Raw genomic sequence first — 27,959 nt, 5'->3', positions numbered from 1 at the left:
ATTCTCACAAGTGTACTAATGTTTTCAAGAAGACAAAAATGGTCTTGTTATAAATGTTATTTGAATGCATCTCAAAAGAGAATATGAGGTCACATGTGCCTCCCTAGAAGAAAATCACTTCATTTTTTACTTAAAGCTCTTGTCTAACTTATTTTGTTCAAAATTGACAAAAATTATATAATGAGCGAGTACATCATGAATCCATTTTCCAAAGCGTGTTTTTGTCTTATCCTGAATCACTACAGTACACTTATAATAAGTATTTATATTCGGACTATTTTCGACTGGTTCGGGTCGTACGCTGCGGAAAAAATACGGACTACAGCTTTAACCCTTTCATTTGGTTAAAAAGAAATTAAACTCGTACTTTTTAAATAATTACGGTATCTTTTTACTTTTTAAAGTGAAGATAGGGAAGGATTTCTACACCATTTTACTATTCTAGTTTGAACGGTTTCCATTTTGGCCATGTCCCAGGGTGCAATTCTTTCAGTTTCTCTAAGAAAACATATCAAACAAAACTTTTTTTTTTTTTGTAAATGTTTTAATTAGTAATTTCAGCTCTCTCCTGTGTCCTGACCCTTCTTATTCTAGTCTTTTGTAATATCTCACCGCAAGTGACATTTTTAGTCGGTAAACGTGGCACAAACATGACCGAATAGGATTTGATTAATTTAATCCTCCTCACCTTTTTAATACTTCCTAAAAATTTAACAGGCATATTAACTTTTTAAATTACAAAGCTCAAAAGGCACCACATAATGGCAATCTATTTGTCTCGTACTACAGTAGTACTGATCGCCCAATGGTAAAAACACATGCAAAGGCAGTTTGCACCACAAGTAAATTCAATTGTTCTAAAATGTAAAAAGCCACATTATATATGCAATTTTTAGGATGTTTGTGAGCTTTACAAGACAAACATTAATATTGTTTGTTACTGCTGGCTAATGACCATGATAAATTGTCAAACCTTACTTACCTCCAGCAGGTGTCAAGAAATGTTAACCCTGCTGCATGCTGAATTTCTGTGATTTTTATTGTCTCTTTCAATGCGTTTGTTTCAACCTTACTTGAATTGCTATTCTAAATGTGCGACTTAATGTCAAATGATATCAACTAAAGCTACAAGACAGCAAAATTGCTTGTTATTCATTAAAACACAATTGTTAGTGATATTTCTCAAGTATAAAGTATGAGAGAGCGAGAATAAACTTGTTTTTCTACTCAGCATGTATTCCAGGCAGTCAATAAAAAGAGCCTTGAGTGGTCATCATTCAAATAAATAAACACTTGATGAAATGAAATCAACAGACATCAGTTTCCACTGTAGACTGCTATTCATATTTATATCACAGAGACAGTTGGAGTCAGTTATTGAAACGGGAATAAACGCATAATTTTTGCATCATTGCAGGCATAGGACCAACTCTACTTTGTACAATACAGCCATCATCTGTCTAACATTGTTTCAGTAACTAACCCTAAACCCCAAATCCTACCCTGTCCCCACCCCCCCGACACACGCACAAAAAAATGATATACATCCAACAAAAACTCCATGTTCTTCACCAGACCGAGGCACCACGATGGCTCAGCTCAGTGCATGACAATGGATCCTCCAGCACACTGTTGAACAGTTCAGCCTGAGGGTGAGAGACGAACGGCTCCTTTCCCAGCCAATAAAGGACGAAAGGGGCTTATTGTGGGTATGTGAGACAAATTCATATTTCATCTGGAATTAAGCACAATGTGCTGAATGAGGTGAAAGAAAAAAAACAAAACAAAAAAAACCTGTATGTTTCCTCAATCTACGCAAAACAGTCAAGTACAAATCCAACCCAAGAAAAAAAAAAAAAAAACCTGTTACTCCATATTTTAAGCAATAACATCAACAATAATTATAAAAATAATGAAGGCAGAATATAATAAAATAAAAGACTGTCATGATCTCGGTCTACTACATCTAACGTGAGATTTGGTCAATCCTCGGAGCTCGAGGAAGAGTCTGAATTTTTCGGTGCCATGATGACATCATCCAAAATGGCCTCTCTGTCTGAGCTATCATATCCACCTTGTGACAAACTGTCACCTCCGTCCATATCGAGCGCACTTGGCTCCATCTTCACATCGTAGGCTGGAGTAAGGAAGTGGTGAGATGACGTGAGGTGACCGCCGTCTTCCAGCTCCTCATCGTCCATCATGTACGCGCCATCGGAAACTAACGTCTCGCCTTCGCCGCCTCCGAGGAGAGGGTCGTCAGTCGGGATCGAAGGGGTGGAGAGGTAATGTCGATTCTTTTTGGGGATTGAAGCGTGGGGACTCAACAGTCTGTGGAATAAACTCTCAGGCAGGAAGCCCTGAGATTGAAGAAGAAGGATCACATTAATTTCTATAAAAATGATCACTGACTATGATTGGCCTAAAATAAGCTATACAACCTGGGTAGATGAGGGTGATAATCATAGATACACTGAGCTAATACAGGAGACACTAACCGAATTGCGAACAGTCTCGGACCACTCCGATGCTACAGCGTGGTCAGGATTCTCCTCCAGGTGCTCTCTCAGGTCCTGAAGTGCAGGCCCGTATATTCCACCAAACTGAAAAGCAGGGGAGTATAAATCATTGAGACCAACTGAACTGCACCAAATCCATCAAGAACAATAATTGTCCCAGACAAACCACATTTTAGACTGGTGTACTTCAGTGTTTCATCGATTTTTTTGCACTCTTCATAAATACCCAAACAATGTACACTACAGTTCAAAAGGTTATCAGTGTTGAAAACAGTTGTTGCTTAAAGGGATTGTTCTGTTGAACACAAAAGAAGATATTTTGAAGAATATGGGTAACAGTTGCTGGTCCGTATTGACTTCCATAGTATGAAAAAAAAAAATACTATGGAAGTCAATGGGGTCCATCAACTGTTCGGTTACTGACATTCTTTAAAATATCTGTCTTTGTGTTCAACAGAACAAGGAAACTCATACAGGTTTGGAACGACTTGAGGGTGAGTAAATGATGACAGAATTTACATTTTTGGGTGAACTATCCCTTTAATGTTTTAAAAAAAAATTTCAGGATACTTTGAATAAAAAATTCAAAAGAACAGCACTTGTTTGAAATAGTTAATACCTTTATAATGTGAAGGGCTGCCCTTGTCTAAAGATTCTAGTCGACTAGTAGTCGTTCATTTAAGCAATTAGTTGACTAATTGTTAATATTAATATGTTAATAAACCATATAAATAATAATAATCAGCCCTTAATCGCCTATTTATAATACATAGCCTAATCCGCGCTCAAGCGCACAAATAAAGCTTGCATCAGCGTACCAGCAAACAGAAGACTGTTTGAACATTTTAATAATTTATTGATAAACTAGTGTTTTGTGTGTTTTCGGCTGCACTCCCTTCATCTGGACGCGACTTTATGCACGGATTACATAATCTGAGAACATTTTAGATTTGAATTCGGCTAATTTAAAAGTAGATATTTCAAGCTTTCCATAGATATATTTCTCATGTCTGTGAGGCAAGTATGTGCTGAGTTTCGGTTCATTTTTGTGACGCCTCAAGTTCACTTGAGACAGTGACGGCAGAAAGCACATCCTGTTTGTGTTCTTGTTATTGTGAGTTTACATAAATAGAAGCAAACCATTTACAGTTTCGAATGTTGGATTACTCTTATCTGCATGACCAAAAATGGTGTATTTTAAGTTAAATGCAAGTGATCGCACCGGCGCCTCCGCGTCATGCAGTAAGCGCGGTCTCCACACAAACACTTGGATATGCGGCAATTGATAGCACACACTTATCTAAGTGAATATTGCAGCGTTAGACTACTTACATGTTTCAAGAAACAAGCCATATTTGAGGTCGATGAATAATGAATGATAGCCAAATGTTTGGATTTCCTGCCGTTAATGATCTGTCCATCACAGACTGTGTGATTTTGCCACTTCCTGTGGAGGCTTTTATTTCTGCGACTAGCTGACTAATACCAATTTTGGTCAACTAAGCCTCTTCCTGTCAACTAATGGTTAGTCGAATACTAGGGGACAGCCCTAATAATGTGACAAAAGATTTGTCACTTTTGATGAATTTAATGCATTCTTACTGAAAGTATTAATTTCTTCCCAAGACTCCAAACTTTTAAATGGTAGTGTACATTTTACAGGAATTTTACAACCACATTTGATTATATGTATACATTTTCTGTGTAAACCCCCCCTCAAATCTCAATTATGGCACAACTCCCAAATGTCCTCCCTTACCTTCTTGCCCGTCCTTATGTCTATGACCTTCACTCTCTCACTGCCCGTAAGTGCTGCTCCTTTCTCAACCCTCTTCCTCCTCCTCTTCCTTTTGGTCCGGTTCACCAGTAACTGCAACAACGAGGGGAACATTATCTGGTGTTTCAGTCCTAAAAGTAGAGCTCAACCTGAGTTTTGCACTTACCTCTAGCATGTCTCCCTCCACTTCATAATCTGGGTTTTCTTTGAGCCAGTTGGGAAGGTCCCTCCTGCGGGGAGCATGGAGAACCCCTTCGGCATCTACCAGCTAAAGGTAAAAAAACCCCCAAAAACACATACGTTATACAGAGACGGCAGCAGGAATATTAGGCTGCTGTCACTTTAAGAGCTGTACGGATACAATATACTGTTATGCGTTTGCTTTCTCAACTGTTTACATTCACTTAAGACATAACTGACTCTGTTTTTTGAGGATATTTTGACATTTGAGTGTATTTTTCAGTTCAAGTGCAAAAAACAAAAACAAAAGAGAACCCGGTTCAGTATCGCACACTATTCAGGATGAGAGGCGTCTTTCTGTGAGCATGTTTCGGATGTTTGCGCAGCACAGAAAACAGTGCATGGGTCTACTTGCGCTTGAGTGGTTTAAAATCATTAAAATGCACACAAAGGAATCGATAATCGAAATTTTAATTTTTATAACAAGTATCCAATTCCTGACCTTAAGTATCCGATTCCAGAATTGGAATCAATTTTTTCGATACCCAACCATAGTTGGGTAAACTTAGCAAGTTTAATGAGGCTGAATTTCTGTACCTCGTCATGGTCCCTTCGCTTTTTGCGTGCACTCCCTTCACCGTTTGGCATCAGAGCCTGCTTAGAGAACGTCAGCTTCAGCCCCTCCTCCTAAAGAAAATGAAGCAAACGTTAAAGCAGAAGAAAAAAACACCACTGAGGTTCATACCGGTTCCTAAATGTCTGAACACCACCTCACCTTCAGGAGTTTTACAGTGAACTCTGATTCTTGGCCTTCAAGAACGTCTGCAGATAGGGCACTGTTGCTTTTGCGTGCCACTCGGGGGTAACCCAGGTCATCGCTGAGGTCACGCTCTTCAGACACAGCACTGAGCTGAATGTCAGAGACGTAGCGGCGACCTGACGGCCAGTGCCCCATAATAACCAGCGAACAGAGGTTGTCTATTCGGTTTATCAACACACGGTCTTTGGGCCAGTCAACTCTTAGAGGGTCAGTGAGGGACTCTGGTTGGGTGCCTTCTTGAGATGGTGTGAAGGAGAGGATGCTGTTTTCTTCATCACCATCACACATCTTAAGAGCTGCTGCTGAGAGATCAGTCATTTTAGTTACAAATCTCAGAAAAAAAAAAAAAAAAAAATCAACCTAAATTAACTCAATAAAGGAATAGTTCACTTCTGAATAAAAATTTCCTGATAATTTACTCACCCCCGTGTCATTCAAGATGTTTATGTCTTTCTTTCTTCAGTCAAAAAGAAATTATGTTTTTTAAGGAAAACATTCCAGGATTTTTCTCCATATAGTGGACTTCACTGGGGTTCAACGGGTTGAAGGTCCAAATGTCAGTTTCAGTGCAGCTTCAAAGAGCTCTACACGATCCCAGACGAGGAATAAGGGTCTTATCTAGCGAAATGATCGGTCATTTTCTAAAAAAAAAAATAAAAATGTATATACTTAACCACAAATGCTCATCTTGCACTGTTTGCACCCATTACATAATCATGTTGGAAAGGTCACGCATGATGTGGGCGGAAGTATCGCAGTATGGCAAAATCGTCCAACATCGTTGTTTTACCTTTTTTTTTGTAAAGGCCGTTTGACTTAATCTTTGCACGTTCGCTTTGTAAACACTGAATCGGTACTTCCGCCTATGTCACGTGTGACCTTTCTAACATGATTACATAATGCCTGGCGCATCGCAGAGCAGTGCAAGATGAGCATTTGTGGTTAAAAATGACCGATCGTTACGCTAGATAAGACTCTTATTCCTCGTCTGGGATCGTGTAGAGTCCTTTGAAGCTGCACTGAAACTGACATTTGGACTTCAACCCGTTGAACCCCAGTGAAGTCCACTATATGGAGAAAAATCCTGGAATGTTTTCCTCATTAACCGTAATTTCTTTTCGACTGAAGAAAGAAAGACAAACATCTCGGGTGACATGGGGGTGAGTAAATTATCAGGAAATTTTAATTCTGAAGAGAACTAATCCTTTAACCATTACAGCTGGGCAAAGGAAAAGTGTAAATATTACACACAGTGACGATTAGAATTAGATTGAGAAAAGAAACTTTCTAAATTTCAAATTTTCTCCTTTTTATGTTCAATGGAAGACAAAAAGTAATACAATAATTGAAAATTTAGATGTGTTTGGGTGAACTATTCCTTTAAGCTTAAGTAACAAACAATCTTTGAGCTGGCAAGTTTGATTTATTTCTATGAATCTTGAAATGGTTTCAAAAATGATTCATCAATTTGAGTCACTAAATTTAAGGTTTTAAATGGTCTCGTTCAAAAGATTTTTTAAAATGTTTTTAAAAGCAATCTCTTATACTTACAAAGGCTGCATTTGTTTGATCAAAAATACAGTGACACAATTTTGTTAGAATGTAAATAACAGTTTTCTATTTTAATTTATCTGAATATGTAATTTATTCCTGTGAAGGCAAATGCATGATTTGTATGATTTTAGAACTGTACGTTTTTGACATATGGACATTACTTTGACAGTCACCTCTGATAACAGATTACTCTAAATTGTAATGTAGAAACAAGCTGCTTTGAAACGATATGTATTGTGAAAAGCGCTATACAAATAAATGTGAATTGAAAAACCTGAATGCTAAATATTTTTGTGGAAACAATTTTTTTCAGGTTTCTTTGAGGAATAAAAACATCCAAAGAACATTATTTTTTGGAAAACAATTTGTGATATTACAAGTCTGGGTCACTTTTGATAAATTTAATGCATCCTAGCTGAATAAAAAGAATTTCTTTCAGTAAAAACAATACTATGTATTGTAATTTTAGTACCAATAAACAAAAATCATAATATAATTCTTTCTGGTATTCACACAATGAAAAAGTAGAAAATTTGCCTTGACTGAACTGATTTTACTATATTTTTACTCCTTGCATAAAACATTGACTAATTTTCGTTTGGTAATGATTTCGCTGGAATGAAGAAAAAAAAAAAAAACTGTCCAAAACAAATAGCTATAATATGAATTTCGAGATGCACATTGAACATCATCAAAAGGCTAAAACACTAATAAATAATATTGTAAGCTACACTGCTGCAGGTTACCATAAACCCCTCACCTTGTTCTCTCTCTGCATCACTGTCTCCGCTATCATCCGAGCTGCCCGAATGACGGGAGGAGGAAGACGAGCCCGAGTCTGAATCGGAATCTGAGTCTGAAGGCCCTTCACCTCTCTCTCCTCCTCCTTTTCTCTCACCCGGCCCATTGTTTTTGCTCTTCTTCCAGCCCCATCCAGCCTGAACTCCAACTTTTCCCTCAGAATGGGAAAGAAGCATAGCTGGGGAGTCTGACGGACAGAGGGTCTCCACCCCTAGCAGCCGAGACTCATCATCTAGGCTCTCCTCTTTGATACCGGTCGAATCCTGTGACTGACTTAACGCGTGAATCTGTGAAGCTGCTTGAGCTTGCTGGTTCTGGAGGTAGTCGAGACGGGCCTGACTGAATGAGTACTGTGGGTCAGAGAAGATCGAGAGTTCAGTGCGGCTGACGCCATGTCTAGCAGCAGCTAAGAGCAGCTCGTGGTCGTGCTGTGGGATGCTCCACCAGCTGGGCAGGTCGGAGCTGGGTGGTGCCAGACTGAGACGCTCCTCTAACGACGGGTGGGGAAGAACACGCTCACGTAGCCGACACAGCAAGCTGACCCTGTAGAGTGTGCGTGAGGCTCGTTCTTCTGTGATGGGAGCCAGGGACTGAGACAGATCTTGAGATTCTAATAGAGGAGAAGAGAGAACAGTAGAGAAAAACTGTCATTTGGTGTAAACCACATAAACAATTGTTTTGGGAGCCTCATAATTACTTTAATGTTATGGTACAGATATATTCCACATCCCTAATCCAATCCTAAACCAATTTCCACTGATTTAAGCCAACTTAAATGCCAAACAGGTTTCTCATTCAATACCTTCTCCACGTGCAGGCCGAAGGTGACACACTCTCCGACACATGGACATGAAGCACTTGAAGTAACGCGTCAAGCTTTCATCCGTTTTCTTATCAAGCCGAGCAAACGAACGAAAACGATTCCAGTCCATATGATGCTCATCCCCTTCTTGAGTCTCTACCTCTTTCTTTATCCTTTCGACGCCAAAGGTTGATACCACCCTGTAAAAATCACACTCTTCCCTACGAGTCCACCTGAAACAGAGAAGCTTATGAGAATGCTGGATAGCAAGGCTGAAGAGGAACCTTCAGTAACAGGTTTCTTGAGGAACGTACCTTTGTTGTCGTTCTTGTCGGGCTATCTCTTTGAGTTTAGTGGCTTGTTCACAGCGTCTTCGTCTACGGTCGCCCTTCTCTGCTGCCTCCATCTTAAGCTGCTCTCGCCTGTAACTGCGTTGGTAGGCCGTGATAAGACGCCGTAGTCTGGCTGTAAGCGATGAGCTCGTCGGCCAATAACACAAATCTGATGATCCAGAAGATGGCCCCTCGACCTGCACAGGAGCAGAGCGATCCTCCACACAAATCTCACCATCTGCATTCACCGAATCAGCCTGAGGAGCACAGTAACAGTATCCACATTTATTATTACATTTAAATTTCTAATAACACCACAAGATAAATGTGCCAGAATTACACATACACAGGAACAAAAATTAAGTGATTCAAAATGTGCATACCTCCTCATACACTTCCTTAGTGTGTCTTGTCGCAGGTTTAAATTCAGGATCTTCAGAGTACTTGTCATAGTCTCCTCTAAGACACAAAAAGAAAATAAATTACAAGAAAATCAATGATACTCATCTAGAAGCTTAAATATACCAGTCAACCATATAAGCTGTAATGTGTAAAGATCAGCTCTATTTGAAACCGACCCCTCGCCAAGCTCCGGGTCTGCCGCTTGCTGCTCCGCATTAATGTCCTGCTCATTTGGACGGCCACATCGCTCAACAAAACACAAGCAGGGGTCAGCACGCATGGTGGTGTACATTTCATATCCTGAAATGGTAAGATACAGAGGGGAAAAACACATCAGGGATCTGCAAAAACTACTTATTTTTGTCTTTGGCGGGTATCAGAATGACTTGTCAGCCTTAAAGGGTTAGTTCACCCAAAAATGAAAATAATGTCATTTATTACTCACCCTCATGCCGTTCCACACCCGTAAGACCTTCATTAATCTTCGGAACACAAATATTGATGAGAATATTTTTGGTGTGCCAAAAAACAAAACAAAATAACGACTTATACAGTGATGGCCGATTTCAAAACACTGCGTCAGGAAGCTTCGGAGCGTTATGAATCAACGTATCGAATCATGATTCGGATCGTGTGTCAAACCGCCAAACTGCTGAAATCACGTGACTTTGGCGCTCCAAACCGCTGATTCGATACGCTGATTCATAACTCTTCGAAGCTTCCTGAAGCAGTGTTTTGAAATCGGCCATCACTATAATAAGTATTTATTTTGTTTTTTTTGGCGCACCAAAAATATTCTTGTCGCTTTATAATATTAATATTGAACCACTGTACTCACATGAACTGATTTAAATATGTTTTTAGTACATTAATGGATCTTGAGAGAGGAAATGTCATTGCTGGCTATGGAGGCCTCACTGAGCCATCGGATTTCAACAAAAATATCTTAATTTGCGTTCCGAAGATTAATGAAGGTCTTACGGGTGTGGAACGGCATGAGGGTGAGTAATAAATGACAGAATTTTCATTTTTGGGTGAACTAACCCTTTAAATCTAGATAAAATCTCCAATACACCTCACTAAGACCAGATTTGTTAGTTGTTAGATGACTAAAAACATCAGTTTTAAAACAGCAAAACTCTAAGGAAGTTCTTATATAACTGGACACCCTTGAAAATGATGAGGTAAATAAAGCCTACACATACCATGCTTATAGACTCCAATAAGCAAACAGCGGTCAGCTTCTGCGTCCCACCAGCCAGAAGGAACATCTTGCTGCTCCATTTCAGGCAACCAGATATCAATGTCCCTGCAAGGAAACACACTTTCTAATTTAAAGTTGAAAAACTGATGAGTGCATTACAGAAAACCTAATATTTAAGCTTGGTAGGCATAAAGATCCAAGAATGTAAGATTTAGTGACAGCTAAGCTGTTACTGTATTGTTGGTGACATGACCAGCTGTTCAAGAAAATTTACATTTATGCATTTAGCAGATGCTTCTATCCAGAGCAATGATCATTTTTGCATTGAGATGAACATTAATGCATTTAGCAGAGACTTTAGTGGTGTTGTCATGATACTGGAATTTCCAACTTCGACACGATACCTTGAAATATCAATATTCGATACCATTTTGGATACCACGGGGAAAGCTGCAATATATGCTGCCATACAGACAATTTGTTATTATCTCATAATTAAATAATTTGGGTAATTTGGATGCAATAGCTTACTTGCAGAACAATAAACTCACTTTTATTTGAATCGTTGAACTAAATTTACAAAAAAAAGACAACAGTCAGTAATAAAATAAGAACAAATGAACAAACTGCAAACAATAGCACAAATAAATACAATAGAATAAAGAGACAAATGAAATAAACATGGCTTTAGGTTTTTCAGGTGGGTCTAACAGTAGTATTCAGGTAAGAAATACTATAGAAAGGAAAGTAATCAAATGTAAAATAGTTTCATTGTAAAAATTAAATGCAGATTAATGCTTACAATTAAAGTGACAAAAGTTATTCAGTCAAGAGCAGCGAGTGATTTTCTCTGTCTTTTGTTCTTTGATTAACAGCAGCAGGTTTATTAGCCTACTGTCACTTTAAGAGCTTATGCACTGATCCAATATACTGTTACACTTGCGTTTTATTTCTCAACCATTCAAATACTCGGCAACATGGGCATTTTGACATCATTTTGTATGTATTTGACCATTTAAGTGCAATAAGCCACAAAAAAGAAGTCAATTTGGGCAGCTGGTATTGGTGTATTGATACTGCAGAAAATGAGTATTGGAACCGTTTCAGATATTACAGTATCGATACATAGATATTTTTGACAACACTAATACAAAGTTATAATACTTTTATCCAAAGCAATGAAGTCAGATGATGACTATACCTTGCATCAGCTCCTCTTAATACAGAATCAGCATGTTCTCCAATGACCTCCTGCTTCAGGTAATACAGCATACGTACTCTCAGCAACACTCTGAAAAAGAGTAAAATTAAGACACTCAAGCTACTATTTAGTTCAGCATAATCAAACAGTGTCCCTGATGGGTCTAACATACTTGTTGCACTGGTGTTTGAGGTGTTTTCGGTAACTGTCATCAAGCAGGAGACTGTCAGGATTGTACTTGCGGATCCACTCAACTTTCTGCACATCAAAAGAGCTCTGAGCCTTCACTCGTTTCCCCTTCCTGCCACGAGGGACAGGGATGGACAGACCTAAAGGAAAGGAAAAAGCCATTATAGACCTTTATAAAAGAGTATAGACTGCTTAGCATGAAACTAATGCAAAACCTACATAAGCTGTTGAATTCTAAAGCTCCTTTTTCATTATCTCCGACAAACGACAGAGCGGAAGTCATTAATTTCCAAAGGAGAGTAGTACAGTAGCTGCATGGAGTTCAGATCATCTGCATTATGCATATGCAGAATTTTCAGTTCCAATTTGAGCTTTGGATGCTTTGAAATATTTAAACTTTTGATTGTGCCTGACTGGACATGATGTATTTTAAATCAAAACCATAAGCGTGAGGTGAAAATTACCAATATTTTTGCACCAAGATCATTTTTAAACACTATTTCTGTAAAATTTTCACACATTTCAGTATTTTCACACATTTATTGTTCATTCATTTTACCATGGCAAATAAGTGGAGGGTAATGGCTGCTTCGCGACCAATTTGAAAGTGAGAAATTAAAGGCGGAGACAGCGGAAAGGCGGCTTAAGGGAAAATGTTGACTATCATGAAAATCCGAAGACCTCTACCACTATGTGAGGGTCCTTGCTGGTAGTATCAAAGAGTGTTAATTAAAGATTATAATGAGAGAAAGTCATACCAGAGTGATTAAGCAGAGCCTGCGGTTCTCGTCCATTCTCTGGAGGGGTGATTAGTTCCCAGATGAAGCTCTTGATGTTCTCATCTCCACGGTAATGTATCAGACAGAAAACCAGGATGACGCGGCAAATGGTTTCCACATCGCGTTCACTGAGACGCCGTTTACAGCGAGCATGAGACAGGATATCCCGCCAGCGGCCCCATCTGTAGAGAGAAAGTCATGTTAAAATGTATGAAATCATAATTCCATGAAGTTTCAAACATGAACAAGTGAACTAAAACCAGTTTCTTAAAGGTGCAGTAAGCCATATCTGAGAAACGCTGTTGATATTTAAACACACCCCTACCCAAAAGAAACTCCGCCCCCAAATTCACAAACATGCTATGCAGCACAGGCACCTCCCCCTTCATGGTTGGACACGCCCTTACTGCTGATTGGCTACAAGTGTGTTTTGTTGCTCGGGCTGATCCACTTTCAACAGCGTTTCTCAGAAATCACTTACTGCCCCTTTAAGAACAAATACATATGATCATGAAGAACAAGTTCACAAACCCATAAACAAGTAGGTGTTTCTCGACTCTGAAGCAGTCTGTGCGCCCGTAACCTCCACCAGAATGCCGGTCTGAGCGTCGAGAGGCCCGAGATTGACGGGAATTATGGGGTGGGTAGTCGTCATCGCTGTCCAAGTCAGACAGATCACCACCCTCTCCACGTAGGCTGGAATACTGACGCGTTTGCTTTCTCACTCTTGGTGTGTCGATCACAAGAGTGTTCTGCGCAGAGTTTGCAAAAAAAAGAAATTAAGAAAGGAAAAACTGGCAGAGAATAAAGGATACAGCAACCACATTTTAAAGACACTACTCTGTACCTTCCTGTTGAGAGTGTCCATGTCTATGTCTGCTTTCTTGGCCCACTTCTGCCAGAACTCAGGATCGTCCAGAGCAATATCTGTGCGGTTCTCAGACGCCACGAAGCTGGCCTTGGAGAAGGTGGATCCTTTGCCTTCACTCTCTATAGTGATGGTAGTTGCTCTTCTCTGAAGGATCTGATCGATGTCCTCCTCACAGAAACGGCTGCCCTCATCGTTCTCATCCATTATGGCTGCATAAGCACCTTTACGAAGCAAATCCTCTATCTCCTTCTTGGAGAACTGCTGGATCTGAGGAAAGTTTACAGCATACCATTGAGTAACGATCCACCACAAATGAACTTTTTCTGCCTTGAAATTGCATGTTTTATTTAAAGCAGTAACTCACCTAAACATACAAGTTTTGATGAACGATTTTCATTTTTGGGCAAACTACCCTCTAATACAGCAATTTAATCTGAGATTTCTTTCATTCTTACCCCATTAACGCTGCTGTCCTTGTTTCCACTCATGCTTTGCAAAACGGCTCGATCAAGCCCCAGTTTGAGACTTGCTTTGTCCAACATCTCCCTCTCATAGGAGTTTCTGGTAATGAGACGATACACCTTTACCGCTTTAGACTGACCAATACGGTGACAACGTGCCTGAGCCTGTATGGAAGAGAAGACAAGTTATGAAACTGAACACCAGGGACAGAAAACAAAAACAATTTAATGCATTAAAATCACTATTAAGAAAAAGATGGTATGAGATCCTCACTTGAAGATCATTCTGTGGGTTCCAGTCAGAGTCGAAAATGACACAGGTGTCAGCAGCAGTCAAATTAATGCCCAAACCTCCAGCCCGCGTACAAAGCAGGAAGACAAACCGGTCTGAATCAGGTTTACTGAACCGATCGATGGCTGCCTGTCGCAGGTTTCCTCTGACCCGCCCGTCAATGCGCTCATACAGGTATCTGATCAGACAGAACATCTAATTTTAGACCTATCTTACAAACCAGATGGTAGAATGTCAAACATTTAGATATCAAACATTTATTTTAAAACATTCTGTTGCAGCTGAATATCATGAACAAAAAAAAAAAAAAAAAAAAAAAAAAAAGCTTACAGAACATTACAGAAAGCTTACCAGCCTACAGAACATTTAGGCCTATTAGAGGAAATTTTGCCTATGGTTTTAACAAAAATACCACAGCAAAAATAACTAGACTAATATAAATTTCAAACATTAAATGGTTAAAGACAACAAATAAATTAGCAATAGCATAAATACAACTGAACAAATTTCAGGTATAGTAATTGAAATCAAATGTAAAATAACACTGCATAGTTTTCTTTTCATAAATAAAATATAAATTAATCCTCATTAAAGTCACAAAAGATATTCAATCAAGATCAGTGAATGATTTTCTTTTGTTCTTTGATTAATATTAATGACAGGCAGCACACGTTTATTAGGCTGCCGTCACTTTAAGACCGAACGCATGGATCCAAAATACTGTTATTGTACACATTACAGTACACATACACATGCGTTTTCCTTCTCATCTGTTTACATTCACTTAAGACAAATCCCACTGTTTATGAGGATTCTGACGTAATTTTATGCATATTGGTCCATTCAAGCACAAGGAAACGCAAAAGGGAAAATCAATTCTGGCCCTGAACTACCTTTTCTGCAGTAGAAATGTGGGCTGTTTAACGATTAATCATGATTAATAGCATCCAGAATAAAAGTTTGTGTTTACATAATATATGTGTGTGCATTATATATATTTATTTTATATTTGTAAACACATACATATACATGTATATATTTAAGAAAAATATAAAACAAAAATATTAAAATGAATAAATATTTATATAATTTAAATTATATATAAATATATACACATGTAAATATTTCTTAAATATATACATGTATGTGTTTATAAATACAAAATAAACATTCATAGTACACACACATATTATGTAAACACGAACTTTTATTTTGGATATAATTAATCGTTAAAAAGCCCTAGTGTGGAACAGCTCGAGAACGGACACAGGCTGAGAACACGCTCTGGAGCGGTGGCTCTCTGTGGCCGCGCTTCAGATGTGTGCGACTGTGGGCGGCACGCAAGTTCTCTTTCACGTCTTCTTGCACTTAAATAGTTGAAAATCACATTAAAATGCGAACACAGGAATCGTAAAGCGGAATCAAAATGAACGTGTCTTATCGAATCCATGGTTCTTGGAAATTTGGAACCGGTTCTAAAATGAAACTGCTTCTCGATACCCAACTCTATTCTCAAATCACACATTTTACATTTCTAAAGCAGTACCTCTTGTGTATGAGGTAGTCCTCAAGGATGTCGAGGCACCGCACCATCTGGGAGAAGATGAGTACTTTGTGCCCGCCAGCCTTGAGGCGAGGAAGCAGCTTATCCAGCAAGACCAGTTTCCCTGCAGAGCGCACCAGAGCCTGGAGATGAAAGTCTGGAGCCAGAGGATCGTACACCTCCCTCAGCTCAGACACTATCTTCTCCTCAGCACCTGCACAGAGGGGAAACAAAAAGCAGAAAGTGAACAAGCGATAATAATAAATAAACTGACCAAGTCAGTATGATCAACCAATATGCAGGAGTTTTTATTCATGTGCTACATGAACAAAGTTGTCACATAGGTGAAGTAAAACGCATTGCCCTCAACAAACAGGAGGGACTACAAGTGAACAGCCATAAAATCTGTACCTGTAATGAGGTAAGGGTGGTTGCAGCACTTTCGAAGTTCCATCATTGTATTGAGGAGATTGGGTACATTGCTGTTGTGTGTGGCTCCCATGCTAAGGAAGCTGAAGTTGCGCTCTAAAATAGCACGGTAATACTTCTTCTGTACATCAGTCAACTCCACCTGGGGACCACAAAAAATTTATGCATTCAGAACTTACAAAAGTAGAGAGAATGAATCACCTTGAAACAGTCCTGTTGCTCAATCATACCTCAATAATGGTTTCTTGTTTTGGGGCGAGGTTCTTTTCTACATCTTCCTTCAGTCTACGCAGCATCATGGGCTTCAGAATTGACTGTAGTTTCTGGACCTGATAATCACAGACGGTGACAGAATGGTGAGAACTGGTGATGCTCTTAAAAGAGGAAATGTTAATTGCCAAAAAAATAATAAATCACTGCATTTCTCTACCTGCTCCTCTGTTTTAAGATCTCCAAACTCGCGCAAAAACTCTATCTCCGAGGGGAACTGGGCTGGTTCCAGAAAGTGCAGCAGACTGAACAGCTCCTCTACTGTGTTTTGAAGTGGAGTGCCCGTCAACAACACTTTATGCTCCTGAAAAGGGAAAAAAGAGAGAGCTGTCAATTAATTAACCACAGTTAATCTCTTTTTTTTGTAACTAACACAATATATTCAGTTTCTTTTAAGGAAAGCAAAAAATAAAAGGCGTTAAACTCTTACAAGGTCGAGCATCTTGAGGCTGTCGAGGAGTTTGCAGTTTCTGTTCTTCAAACGGTGAGCTTCATCAATAACTACACAGCGCCAAGAAATCTCTCTCAGCTCTGGGCAGTCTGATAAAATCATCTCAAAGGTTGTGATCAGAGCTTCAAACTTATAGGCCCCTGGTATCAAGTGTCCCTAGAGATTACAAAAAAAAAAAAAAAAAAAAGCACAAAGGAGAGAGGAAGTTAGAATCGGGCTATCAAAATATCCTACTAGTATAAATAATAGGGGTGTAACGGTACATGCATTCATCCCGAACTGTACGGTACGGACGTCACAGTTCGGTTCATGCAGTTAGACGACGAATACAGTCAGTCATGGGCGATCCACACTCCAATCCAGAAGAGGGTGCGTGCGGTACTACAACGCTGTTCACTAACCGCAACAACAGGAAAAAAAGCAGAAGAACAGCGCATACGTGAATGACTTGAGCACTTGAAAACAAAGTTCACTAGATAGTGCGCAAGCATTGAATGCGTCTTTCTGCGCTCATGGACAAAAGAAAAATACTCTGAAAGACTCACGCACTCAACTGTGTGCAAAACGGAGCAGAACCCTGAACTAAAGTGTGACCATTTTTCCTACTGCACCGAAATCTTACCGAACCGTGACCCCAAAACCGAGGTACGTACCGAACCATGACTTCTGTGTACCGTTACACCCCTAATAAACAACTTAACTTTCAACATCCAAAAAATCCAACTTCCTATTCAACAGTTTTTAGTACAATTTATATATTACTATAGTATTTATTAATGCTTTGAATTAGCTTTAATATTTTTAGATATTTATATTATTGTGTGCTTTTATCATTTTTTTTTATCAAGTTTTTGTTTATTTTATTTTAGCAATTTAAGTACTTCAACTTAAACTAATTTTAGTTAATATTAACAACACTCCATCTCAGTAATGATCAAACTGATGAGAAAGAAACACAGAACGCATCTGTACCAACCTTGTCATCTTTGCAGTACATTTCATACTGCTGGATCATCTGTCTACTGGCCAGACTGCCATGGTAAACTATAGCATTCATATCAGTCCAAGTGGAAAACTCTCTTTCCCAGTTTGTGATAGTGGACAGAGGGGCAATGATGAGGAACGGCCCCTGGACCCCTGTAGCAAACACCTCTGACAGCAGGGCTATGGACTGAATGGTCTTCCCCAGACCCATCTCATCTGCCAGGATGCAGTTTTGCCTGTGTGGGAAGTAATGAACACAGAGAGGGTGTAAGAATTGAACAAAGAAGAGGAACAACATTTTCTCCAGAAAAAAAAATAAATAAATGAAAACAGTTGAAGCCTACCGTTTTGCCAATCCATTCAATCTCAGCACTGAAATAACTATTATTGACCTTGAAATTGTTCGATGAATACAATGTGACAATAGATTGTACCATGGACAAAATCAATTAAGAGACTTCATAATCAATTGTGGTGCATTTCTCAGCACCATCTTCACCTATGCCTGCAGTCCTGTCAGAATCAGATGGTAATAAAGAAGAAATGAGCAATTTGAGTAAGGCCATAATTCAAACAAGGATCCCAGGGTGACTATTCTGATATGGACGCCCAAGATCATCATCAGGAGGCTGTTGATGTGTCCAAATTGTATGCTGTCAAATTATGGTTTTGTATCTCCGAGCTACTGTCTGCTCACTGCTGTAGCACTGGATCAGTAGCAGGTGGTTCTTATAATTGAGGGGGAGGGAACAATCTCATTCTCTAAAGCATTTTTATGCACCCTGCTCTGACCAGAGAATGAATCATCAATATTTTTGGTTCAATTTCCTGGAAGAGAAAGCTTGCAATACATTTATTTTGTCCACTAGGGGTACATAAGCCTAAAGATTCCTCAGAGTTAAACGACACAAAAATAAAAATTGAAGTGATCTTTAAACATTCACCAATGTGGAAGGTTTTTTAAAATGTGTGGAAGGTTAAAACATTTTAAAGGGGACCTATTATGCCCCTTTTCATAATAGGTCATAATAGTCTCTGGTGAAGTTTCTGCTCAAAATACCCCACAGATCATTTATTATAGCTTGTCAAATTTGCCCCTGTTTGGGTGAAAGCAAAAACAGGCCGTTTTTGTGTGTGTCCCTTTAAATGCAAATAAGTTGCTGCTCCCCACCCCCTTTCCAGAAGAAGGTGGAGCTTTAACAGCTCATGCTTCGGTTGCTCAACAACAACAAAGCTGGAGAATCTCACGCAGCTAAAATGAGGATTGTCAGTAATGGTGTTCAGCCTTACATTGTTCAAACCGGAGTCGACACTGATGGAGAGACTCAGGAAGAAGTTACAACTTTTAGAATGAAACTGGACGTTTCTGAACGGTTAGTGGATAAATTTATGTAGTTGCTGTGGAGCTGATTCTCAGTCTATGGAGACTCTTATGTTCGTTGGTGCATCCAATAACAGAACATTTGTAATGTTTTTTTGGAGCATAATGTATATCTCCAGTTGCTACTGCGAGGAAACAGAAATGGCCAACTGCTGCGGCTCACTCATGACAGTATCTAGGCTAATAGAGCAGATCGTCACCAGTCATGGGCGGGGCTTCAATACTCTTACGTAAGAGTAGGGGGAAATGTGGAACCGCTCATTTGGAGAGACTGTTTATGATTTATGGGGATTATAAAAAAGGAGTAGGTGGATTTTTACTATTATAGACTGGTTGTTTACAAACACATCAATGTTCAAACACCTTATAAAAGTGAATTTTGCATAATAGGTCCCCCTTTTAAGAAGTCTGAATGTTTTATTGATAAGCTTCAAATTTCATCACATCTTAGTGCATCAGCAGGGTATTTACCTGTTGTACCAGTTAAAGAGCAGCCAGTTAACTCCCTCCAGCTGGTACTCTCGGAGCTGGTTTCCATTCTTATACTCTCTGGACTCATCAAGCTTCTTCCAGGCACTTGCAGCAGGTCGAGGCTGATGGAAGAGAAAGTCTTGTTAATAATTCACCACTGTCTCGTCTGTTTCTTAATGAAAACTAAAGAACACAGACAGGGTGAAAATGCTCTGGTGACCAGGCACTGAGAGGAGAGAGGCACATAAAATGGTATGCAAAGACTGAGAGCGTGACAGTATCTCACAGTTCTCTTGAGTCTGGGCTGGCGACTTTCAATCTTCCTGAATTCTTCCACTTTGCCTTCATCAACATCCTCCTTCAGCTCCCAAGTAGCATCTTCATAGGGCAGAGAGCACCACTTCACCAGGTAGTACACAACCGGCTGGGAAAGTGAAAACAGTGTTTTTGGCAGTCATGTGTGCGTAGTTTGAATTAAATTTGATTATTGTAAAACAATACAGTAAACAAACAAAATATCTTTTTAGATCACACTGTCCTTGCTGGTTACGCACAATAGACCAGTGTAGTCTGTTTTAAGAACAAATGACTCTTATAAATGAATCAAACAGACTCACACACATGCATTATCAGTTTGAATAAGCAAGTTTCTCATTTGATATTTGAAAATTGGGTCTGTGGTCAATAAATCCTTACCTCCCCATTGTCTTTATCAACACTATGTGACTCATCCAAAATGCGATCAACCTCCACATAGTCTGGATTGAAAGGCTCCTCATCCTAAAAGACAGGAAAGAGTTCCAGATATACTTATAAATCATCCTCAAAATTAGCAAGATTTTCCAAAGCCATATGACTTAAACTACCATCCAAACAAAGGAATATTTGCGCAATTTCAACTTAGGGCCTCACCTCTTGGAATATGTTCCTCATTTGTGCCTGTTTTGTCTTGAATCTTTTCAGCTTCTGGTGGATCCTCTTGTCCCTCTCCAGCTGCTCAAGACTGGCCCATTCACAGTGCATGTACGAGCTAGAAACATATTACAATATTTTAAGGCGATAAAAAAAAAAATACATTTCCACAAATGAGGGTTGAGAAAACAACTGATGACTTACTAGTTTTTATATTTGACAAAAAATTCCTCCACATTAGTATACTGCCCTTGAGACACCTGCATCAGGACAAGAAAATACCATGAAGGTTCAGTCAGAATAGAGATTTCACAAGATTTTTGTGAATGACAGTTGGTAGCATGAACAGATACTTGCCTCCTTTTTGGTCACCCGCATAGACAATATTTTATCAACAATAGCAGCATCCTCCTCACTTGGGTTCTCCTGAAACACAAATCAGAAACATGCACACACACACACACATAAAGATAAAGAGAATAGTACTACCAAAGCAACATACATACACGCATTCTTTTTTTATCACTGGTGGCACTGTGTCAACTGTAAACAGCTGAAAAATTCTGACAAAACCAGTTATAAAAAAAGAAACAAATGGCAGTAACAACCACAAATGCTCAACCCGCTATTACTAGTGTGCTGACGCACCACAAAAAACTGCATGCTTGGAAGACCATCCCCATCCAGCTCCTGCTGGAGTTCTGCTCCCATGGACTGGACATGCCCTGCAGCGGACACGGGAGTTGTGGTCACATCAACGTCCGCGTCCATTTCATCTTCATCATCCGTGATTTTAATGTCCAAATCCTCTGTGTACTTCTTCCGCTTCACCTGACGGTTAGAACGTCGCTTCTGTTGGGAGAACGGAATTACAGTTGAGTCAACGAATCCGGTTTATGCTCAGTACTCAAAATTGTATGTCACATGACGCACTTTTCATGCCTGCCCACATGTACAACATTTCAATGGCTTAATATGGCTCCTATGAGTCAGTAATAGGTAAATGTGTAAGTAATACCTGTGACATTTCCTCCTCCAGTGTGCGGGGCGAAACAGGAGGGCTTAGATCTACATCTGAGTGGTCAGAGGATGGATTTCTTTTCCTTTTCTTACCACCCACTGGAGTGATGGTGCTATAGAGAGAGGGTATAAAGTGTAAGAACAAAAACAGGCAGAGGCAAATACATCAATGAGTCAAACTCTTCTAGGGAGGATAAGAAATCATAACTTACTTGAGCTTAATCTTGGATTTACTTTTACTGCCTCCACCTCCAGCAACCAGTCCTGGAGTCTTCGCCTTGGATTTCTTGTCTCCTCCCACCACCACTTTCCCTCCTCCCAAACTTGGGCTTTTCTTCTTGCTCCCTCCACTACCACCACCACCACCACCTCCTTTCTTTTTTGCTCCAGCAGCCCCTGCAACGCCCTCTAGGTCTGCTGAGGTCTGTCCGGCAGGCAGCTCGTCCTGGTTGAGCACACGGGGGATGTTCCTTTCGCCCCTGGCTTTGGCCCGTGCGATGGCCTCAGCAACAATGCGATTTGCTTTCTCCTGCTTGCACAGGGTTTCTACTCTCCGCACGGGCTCCTGGGCCTTTGCCAAACGCACACCGGAAGACGCAGCTGTAGTGGTGGTGCCGGACGCAGAGCCGGCAGCCGAGGTATTGATAACTTTAACCACAGAAACGGCTCCACCAGCACTGGATACCGTGTTTGACTGCAGGGAAGAAGTGAAATTTTATTTCAAGCACTATACTTTGTCAGCATGTCAACAACATGGTTGGAAACAGAGAACCAGTTCTTATTCAGAAATGGTTCCTTTTTCTTTAAAATGACTCTAATAAGACAATGACTATGAGTTTCATACAGTTTAAAGGGATAGTTCACCCAAAAATGAAAATGATCCCATAATTTCCTCACCCTCAAGCCATTCTAGGTGTATATAACTTTCTTCTTTCAGTCAAACACAATCGGAGTTATATTAAAAAATATCCTGGCTCTTCCAAGCTTGATGATGGGAGTGAATAGTAAGATTTTGAAGCCCAAAAAACCACGTCCATCAATCATAAAAGTAATCCATAGGACTCCAGGGGGTTAATAAAGGCCTTCTGAAGAGAAGCGATGCATTTTTGAAAGAAAAATATCCATATTTATAACTTTATAGACTATAATCACTAGCCTCCAGTAACTTCAGTGCGCTCACGATAGAGTCGAGTTCTGGCGTATGACGTAGGATATAGGAGTAGCATAAGCTTAGGTGAGAGTAGATGCATCGCTTCGAGTTAGAAGGCCTTTATTAACCCCCTGTATTACTTTTATGATGAATGGATGCGCTTTTTTGGGCTTCAAAATATTGGTTACTCTTTACTTCCATTATAAAGCTTTGAAGAGCCAGGATATTTTTAATATAACTCTGATTGTGTTTGGCTGTAAGAAGAAAGTCATATACACCTAGGATGGCTTGAGGGTGAGTAAATTTTTTTACGTTTTTGGGTGAACTATCCCTTTAAGTGTAAGCCTTAAATCTGTCTAGTAGTTTCTTTAATCTGTCTAAAGTTTCTTATAGAAACTTTAAAACAATACTTCATATTCCAAGTGGTACACAAATAATAGCATGAATTGTGTTATTTTTTCGGGATTATAAACACACTAAAGAACCTCACAGAGCCACAACAGACATGAGGAAATGTCCTACCTGTGGCTGCAGCAGTAGTTTAAGAGGCACTGCTAGTCTTTGTCCTCCTTGGCCTTGAGAAATCTGCACCACCTGAGGGCTGCCACCAACATTAGCTGCCCCAGAAACCAACTGAAACTGTTGCAAACACAGAAAAAGCTTTCCATCACCACCAAGTTACAAGGAAAAGCACATCTTCCAACGCACACGACTTGTCCTTTCACTCACCTTGGCTCCCTGTTGGTTGGGTTGCTGCTGAACTTGCAGCTGAATGGTGAGCACTTTCGGCTGTGCACCCGTTTGACCCGCCTTAGCTTGGGCGAGAGCTGCCAGCTGGCCACCCTGCAGGACCAACTTCCCTGGCAGAGAGCTCAACACCAGCCTGTGCTGCTGGCCCTGCTGACCCGCCCCTGCAGCTGAGGTTCCCCCTATCGTCACCGTCCCAGCCTGGCCTGCTCCACCTTGCGAGGGCTGCTGTAGCACCAGAGTGATCCTCTTTGCTTCGCCCCCCTGAATAGAGAAAGAGGGGCTATTAGGATTCTGAAAGCACAAAAAAAACAGCTACAAAGAGGGCAGAGAACAGTGTTATTATAGTTTTACTGATAAACTATTAAGGCTGATTTATACTTCTGCGTCAAAACTACATCATAGGCTGTGTAGCACACGTAACTTACGGCGCAGTCTGACAGCCTACGGCGTAGTTTTGACACAGAAGTATAAATCAGCCTTTATACTTTTTATTAATACTTTGAATCATTTTTTATATTTTATATTTTCATTTAAATTTAATAAGTTTCAGTATTCAGTTTTATTAAAGGCACAATATGTAATTTTCGCCACTAGAGGTCACCTATTCAAAAATGCGTAGCTTGATGATGCCGAGATTGAGCGCGGATTCGTGGAAGATGTGGTCTTCACCTCACAGCCGATGGAAAAAAATCTGAGAGGACTCGAGCAGAAATCATGTTCATGGATGAGATTATTTACGTTACTGTAGTATGAAGCAGAGCAGGGCCGAGTGTTGTGGGAGCTGAACGAGGCCGCTGGAGCAATTGCTAATGAGAGACGAGAGACGAGCGTGACACATGGCTCGAGAGCTGAACTTTTATTATGCCACAGTCGCCGCTTCTGCTTCTTCCGGTCAAGCGTATGAGGTAACACAGCGCTGTTTATCATATTAGATACATTTGATTGTGTTGAAAATGATGTTCTAACATTACTCTGTGCGTTTGCTTGGCGGCTGCTGTGAGACACTGTTGCACACTGCAGTAAGATAGATCAATATTAGAATATCATATTAATAAATGCTGGATGGTTTGTGTTGCTAAATGGCATGCAATTCATTTTAAAACCTATTGGATGATGTAGAGAATGCTGTTTTACTGTTACTAAAAATAAAGTTGCATCTGTTTATGCTATGTTAGCCACTTGACAAAATAACGTTTTTCTCTGAGGCATGATAAAAACATGGTACTCGTGGAAAATCAAGAAAACAAGATTCAAACTTACTGTGTTGAGCTATATAACATGATTAGTTTTCTGTCTATAAATGTAACCAAACAGTTGCTCACCTGTCTAATAAAACAAAATGTATTAAAGCGTCTTTGGTGTTTCCATGTTACATGCTACAAAATAAGACTGAGGGAATCGGAAATCGAGGGTAACGCAGGTATGATGTCATTGATTGGAGACGCACGGACATGGTCCGTGTCCTTGTTAAAATTGCTTGTTTCTCTGGATTTAAACATTCCTGGAAACATTTGGGATAATGTAAGTACACAAGTCAACAAAATATGTAACACTGTTCTAGTGATTTTTGGATATTTTAATCCAAAAATCTTACATATTGTGCCTTTAATGTTTATTTTAGTTTTAGTTATTTTAAGTACTTCAAAATAAACTAAACAAAAATTAGAAATGAAATATTTTATTTCAAGCAACCAAATTGTTATTTTTCTGGTTTTAGTTTTATGATAACCCTGGCGGAGACTGACCTGCTGTGGCACTGCTGAAAGGGTGACACCTTGAGGTCGGACGGCCGCTGCTGTCGTTCCAGAGGATGTAACAGTCTGCGCTTGGGCCTGTGTTTGTACTGGGGTTTGTAATGCCATCTGCGTCTGAGGTTGCACCTGCGTTTGAACCTGTGCCGGCTGTGATGGTGACTGCAGCTGCGTCTGCGCAGGTATCTGCACTTGCGATTGGGTCTGGGGCATCGAGGTCAGTAACACCTGCTTCATCGGGCCATTTGAAGTCTGAACGAGCCTTTGGACTCCAGTGCCCACTTTGACCTGCCCCTGCCCAGGTGATGTCGCATTTAATACCGTCCCCCCGGAAACAACCGCCATCCCTGGCCTAAGAGGGGTCCCTGTCAGAACTCTAGCGAGGGTGACTTTGCCTGGAGAGCCTGTGGCTCCTGTGACACCCTGCAGCACTTGAGTCTGACCCTGAGGGCCTTTCAAAATTACAATTTTTGGAGCCGACTGCCCTGCAGCGATTTGCTGAGTCTGCAGCTGCTGGGTGGCGACTTGAGCCGCTGACACAGGTACTCCAAGAGGGGAGCTCAGCAGGACCGTTGCCGCCCCACTGCTGTTACTAGCCACCGAGAGAGAGGGCTGAACGGAAATCTGAGTCGGGTTAACGGAGACTTCATGCGACATCTGGGTGGCCTGCTGTGCTGGAAGAGTCTGCAGTGGTACGGAGACAGGAGTTGCGACAGGTGTTGGCATTAGAGCTGGATCTGTGACAACGTCACTGAGCACAGGGACACCAGGATCCGGCGTGGGGTCCGTAGGTGGGTCCACTTGGCCCAGTGCCAACTTCAGCGCCTCCTCGACTGGGTCTGAGGAGCCCTGGGAGAACGCATCCTCCGGCAGGGAGTCCAAATTGAACAGTGGTGTGTCATCAAACAGGTCCATAATTGGGTCTGCCATATTGTTAAAGAGTTTGTGAAAAAAAGCAAAGAATGTGTGATATCCAGTGTCTGTACAAAAACATCCAACAAGTCCGAAGAGATTCTGTAGGTATGCTGTTGAAGAAAGGAAGAGAGACAGAGACAAACTGTAAGCACCTTCATCAAATTTTTTTTTTTTATATATACATTTTAATTATTTACATAAGGCCAGTTACTGTAGTTATACAATTTTTTTTTTAATTATTGAATTTAAATTATATATATATATGTTAAATAAACATTATTTTTTCCTTCATTTTATTAACATTTATGCACTTGACATACATATAAAAGACTGAAAAGTTTTTAAAATCTGTGCAGATGTACCTTTTGCAAGCATCTTAATCAAGTCCAAGATACCCTACATCACTATCAAACTCACATTTATAGATCATAACACTTCTAACTTGTCAAATCTATCAGTAATGCAAACATCCATCATACCTAATATTTATTAAATTCTACTGTATGACAGGTAAACTTACCTGAAACGAATGATCAGGGAGTGAGGAACAGGAAAAGAGAGAGTCCACCGGTTCACCCTCCTTCACTCTCTCTCTCTTCCTCTCCTCTATCCTCTCCTACTCTCTGGAGTTACTTTTTGCTTCTCTGGTTGGAGTGAACACTAAGAGATCCATCAATAAATGTGTGTATTGATGCCCTAGAGAAAACAAGAAAAGCACAGGATAGGAAAACACGTTAATTAAGTAATTAATACTAAATAGTTGCCGCATCTTACTGAATGGCAGTGCCATCACTTCACATAGCATCATGTCTGACTGATCTGTATGTCACTTAACCGGTATCACAACGTTGTTTTTAAAAGTCAAAGAGTGCAAATTTGTATCGTCTCTAATGTCATGTTCTTTAAAGTCAACCGCAAATCATATAATTGATGTTTAGATAAACGAAATCAATACGGTCTTCCTTGCCTTGCCATCAATGTGGAACAACAGTCCTAAACCAGACACTCGACAAACCCCATCAATGTTCACAATGGCGATTCCTATTGCTATAAATGCTAAATATGTGCTCGATCATTTTGTTTTTCTCTGACGGCCGATTTAAGCTGTATCAGTGAGTCTCCATCATTCATAATACATCTCACAGTCTCTCGTTCGGACTCTCTTTCAATCTCTCTCATCAACAAACCGGACCAAACCAAAGGCAACGTGCTACAAAAACCATAGCCCGACTACGAACAGACATGGACAAGGCCGCAAAGCTGTTTCGACTTAGCTAGGGCGTATTTTCTACTAAAATATGCCCTAATAACGCTGCCATCCACTGCCCCAACTTTCCCCGCAATAATTTCGGGGTGCTAAATTTACCTTTGCATCGACACACATGGCTTTCTCCGTCTCACAACACTGTACGATTACAGGAAACGGCCAGCGTAGAGCAGGAACTAACTTCTTGCTAGAGCTAGGTCGAACGCGCAGCCCCCGTTCTCATCTGCTGTTCGCTGATTGGCCCATCCTCAGAGTGGCTGTCAAAAGGTAAACATTCCATTGGTGGAACAAGTTGTCTGTCAATCCGGTGTGCGGAATTACAGGGCGGGAGACATTAATGGGTATCGGTCGTACGGGTAGTTTGGTTGCGGCTGCACTAAATGCGGCCTACTTGTTATCACCGGGTTTGAGATGCTCGCTTAGTAGAATTTAAACGGCAATGGATTTAATTCTGTAGTACTATTATTTAGGGAAAAACAAT

The 27,959-nt window shown here is 40.2% G+C and overlaps 1 protein-coding gene across 4 annotated transcripts; it reads right to left on the bottom strand.

Moving 5' to 3' along the window:
* Positions 1 to 1,215: 1,215 nt before the first annotated feature.
* On the bottom strand, positions 1,216 to 27,716 carry chd8 (chromodomain helicase DNA binding protein 8). Of its 4 annotated transcripts, none has more exons than XM_051859542.1 (39): positions 27,578 to 27,716; positions 26,732 to 26,907; positions 25,291 to 26,321; positions 23,525 to 23,857; positions 23,318 to 23,434; positions 21,858 to 22,339; positions 21,644 to 21,758; positions 21,274 to 21,477; positions 20,983 to 21,051; positions 20,830 to 20,885; positions 20,626 to 20,743; positions 20,410 to 20,493; positions 20,000 to 20,137; positions 19,714 to 19,835; positions 17,854 to 18,097; positions 16,857 to 17,033; positions 16,587 to 16,730; positions 16,387 to 16,485; positions 16,139 to 16,298; positions 15,731 to 15,941; positions 14,167 to 14,362; positions 13,887 to 14,057; positions 13,408 to 13,698; positions 13,092 to 13,312; positions 12,540 to 12,742; positions 11,765 to 11,921; positions 11,593 to 11,682; positions 10,393 to 10,496; positions 9,364 to 9,487; positions 9,169 to 9,244; positions 8,768 to 9,042; positions 8,454 to 8,686; positions 7,611 to 8,261; positions 5,252 to 5,598; positions 5,074 to 5,163; positions 4,463 to 4,564; positions 4,279 to 4,389; positions 2,499 to 2,603; positions 1,216 to 2,360 (listed from the first exon to the last, which is right to left on the bottom strand). In XM_051859542.1, the coding sequence occupies exons 3-39, from the start codon at positions 26,224 to 26,226 to the stop codon at positions 1,983 to 1,985; spliced, it is 7,734 nt and encodes a 2,577-aa protein (XP_051715502.1). In that variant the 5' UTR covers positions 26,227 to 26,321; positions 26,732 to 26,907; positions 27,578 to 27,716; the 3' UTR covers positions 1,216 to 1,982. The 4 variants fall into 4 exon arrangements, with proteins under 4 accessions (XP_051715502.1, XP_051715511.1, XP_051715520.1 ...); XM_051859551.1 differs by having other exon boundaries at positions 5,252 to 5,595; XM_051859560.1 differs by having other exon boundaries at positions 23,525 to 23,806.
* Between the last annotated feature and the right edge of the window lie 243 nt (positions 27,717 to 27,959).

This window comes from Ctenopharyngodon idella, chromosome 2 (genome assembly GCF_019924925.1).
Source record: "Ctenopharyngodon idella isolate HZGC_01 chromosome 2, HZGC01, whole genome shotgun sequence".
Classification (NCBI taxonomy): Eukaryota; Metazoa; Chordata; class Actinopteri; order Cypriniformes; family Xenocyprididae; genus Ctenopharyngodon; species Ctenopharyngodon idella.
The sequence above is the reverse complement of the archived record's forward strand: the minus strand, read 5'-3'. Positions and strand labels throughout refer to the sequence as shown.

Coding starts and splice junctions, on each gene's coding strand:
- chd8 (XM_051859542.1), bottom strand. CDS start 26,226: ATGGCAGACCCAATTATGGACCTGTTTGATGACACACCACTGTTCAAT. Junction 12,743..13,091: donor AAACACCTACTTGTTTATGG/GTTTGTGAACTT, acceptor TTCTCTCTACAG/ATGGGGCCGCTGGCGGGATA. Junction 8,687..8,767: donor CGACAAGAACGACAACAAAG/GTACGTTCCTCA, acceptor TCTCTGTTTCAG/GTGGACTCGTAGGGAAGAGT.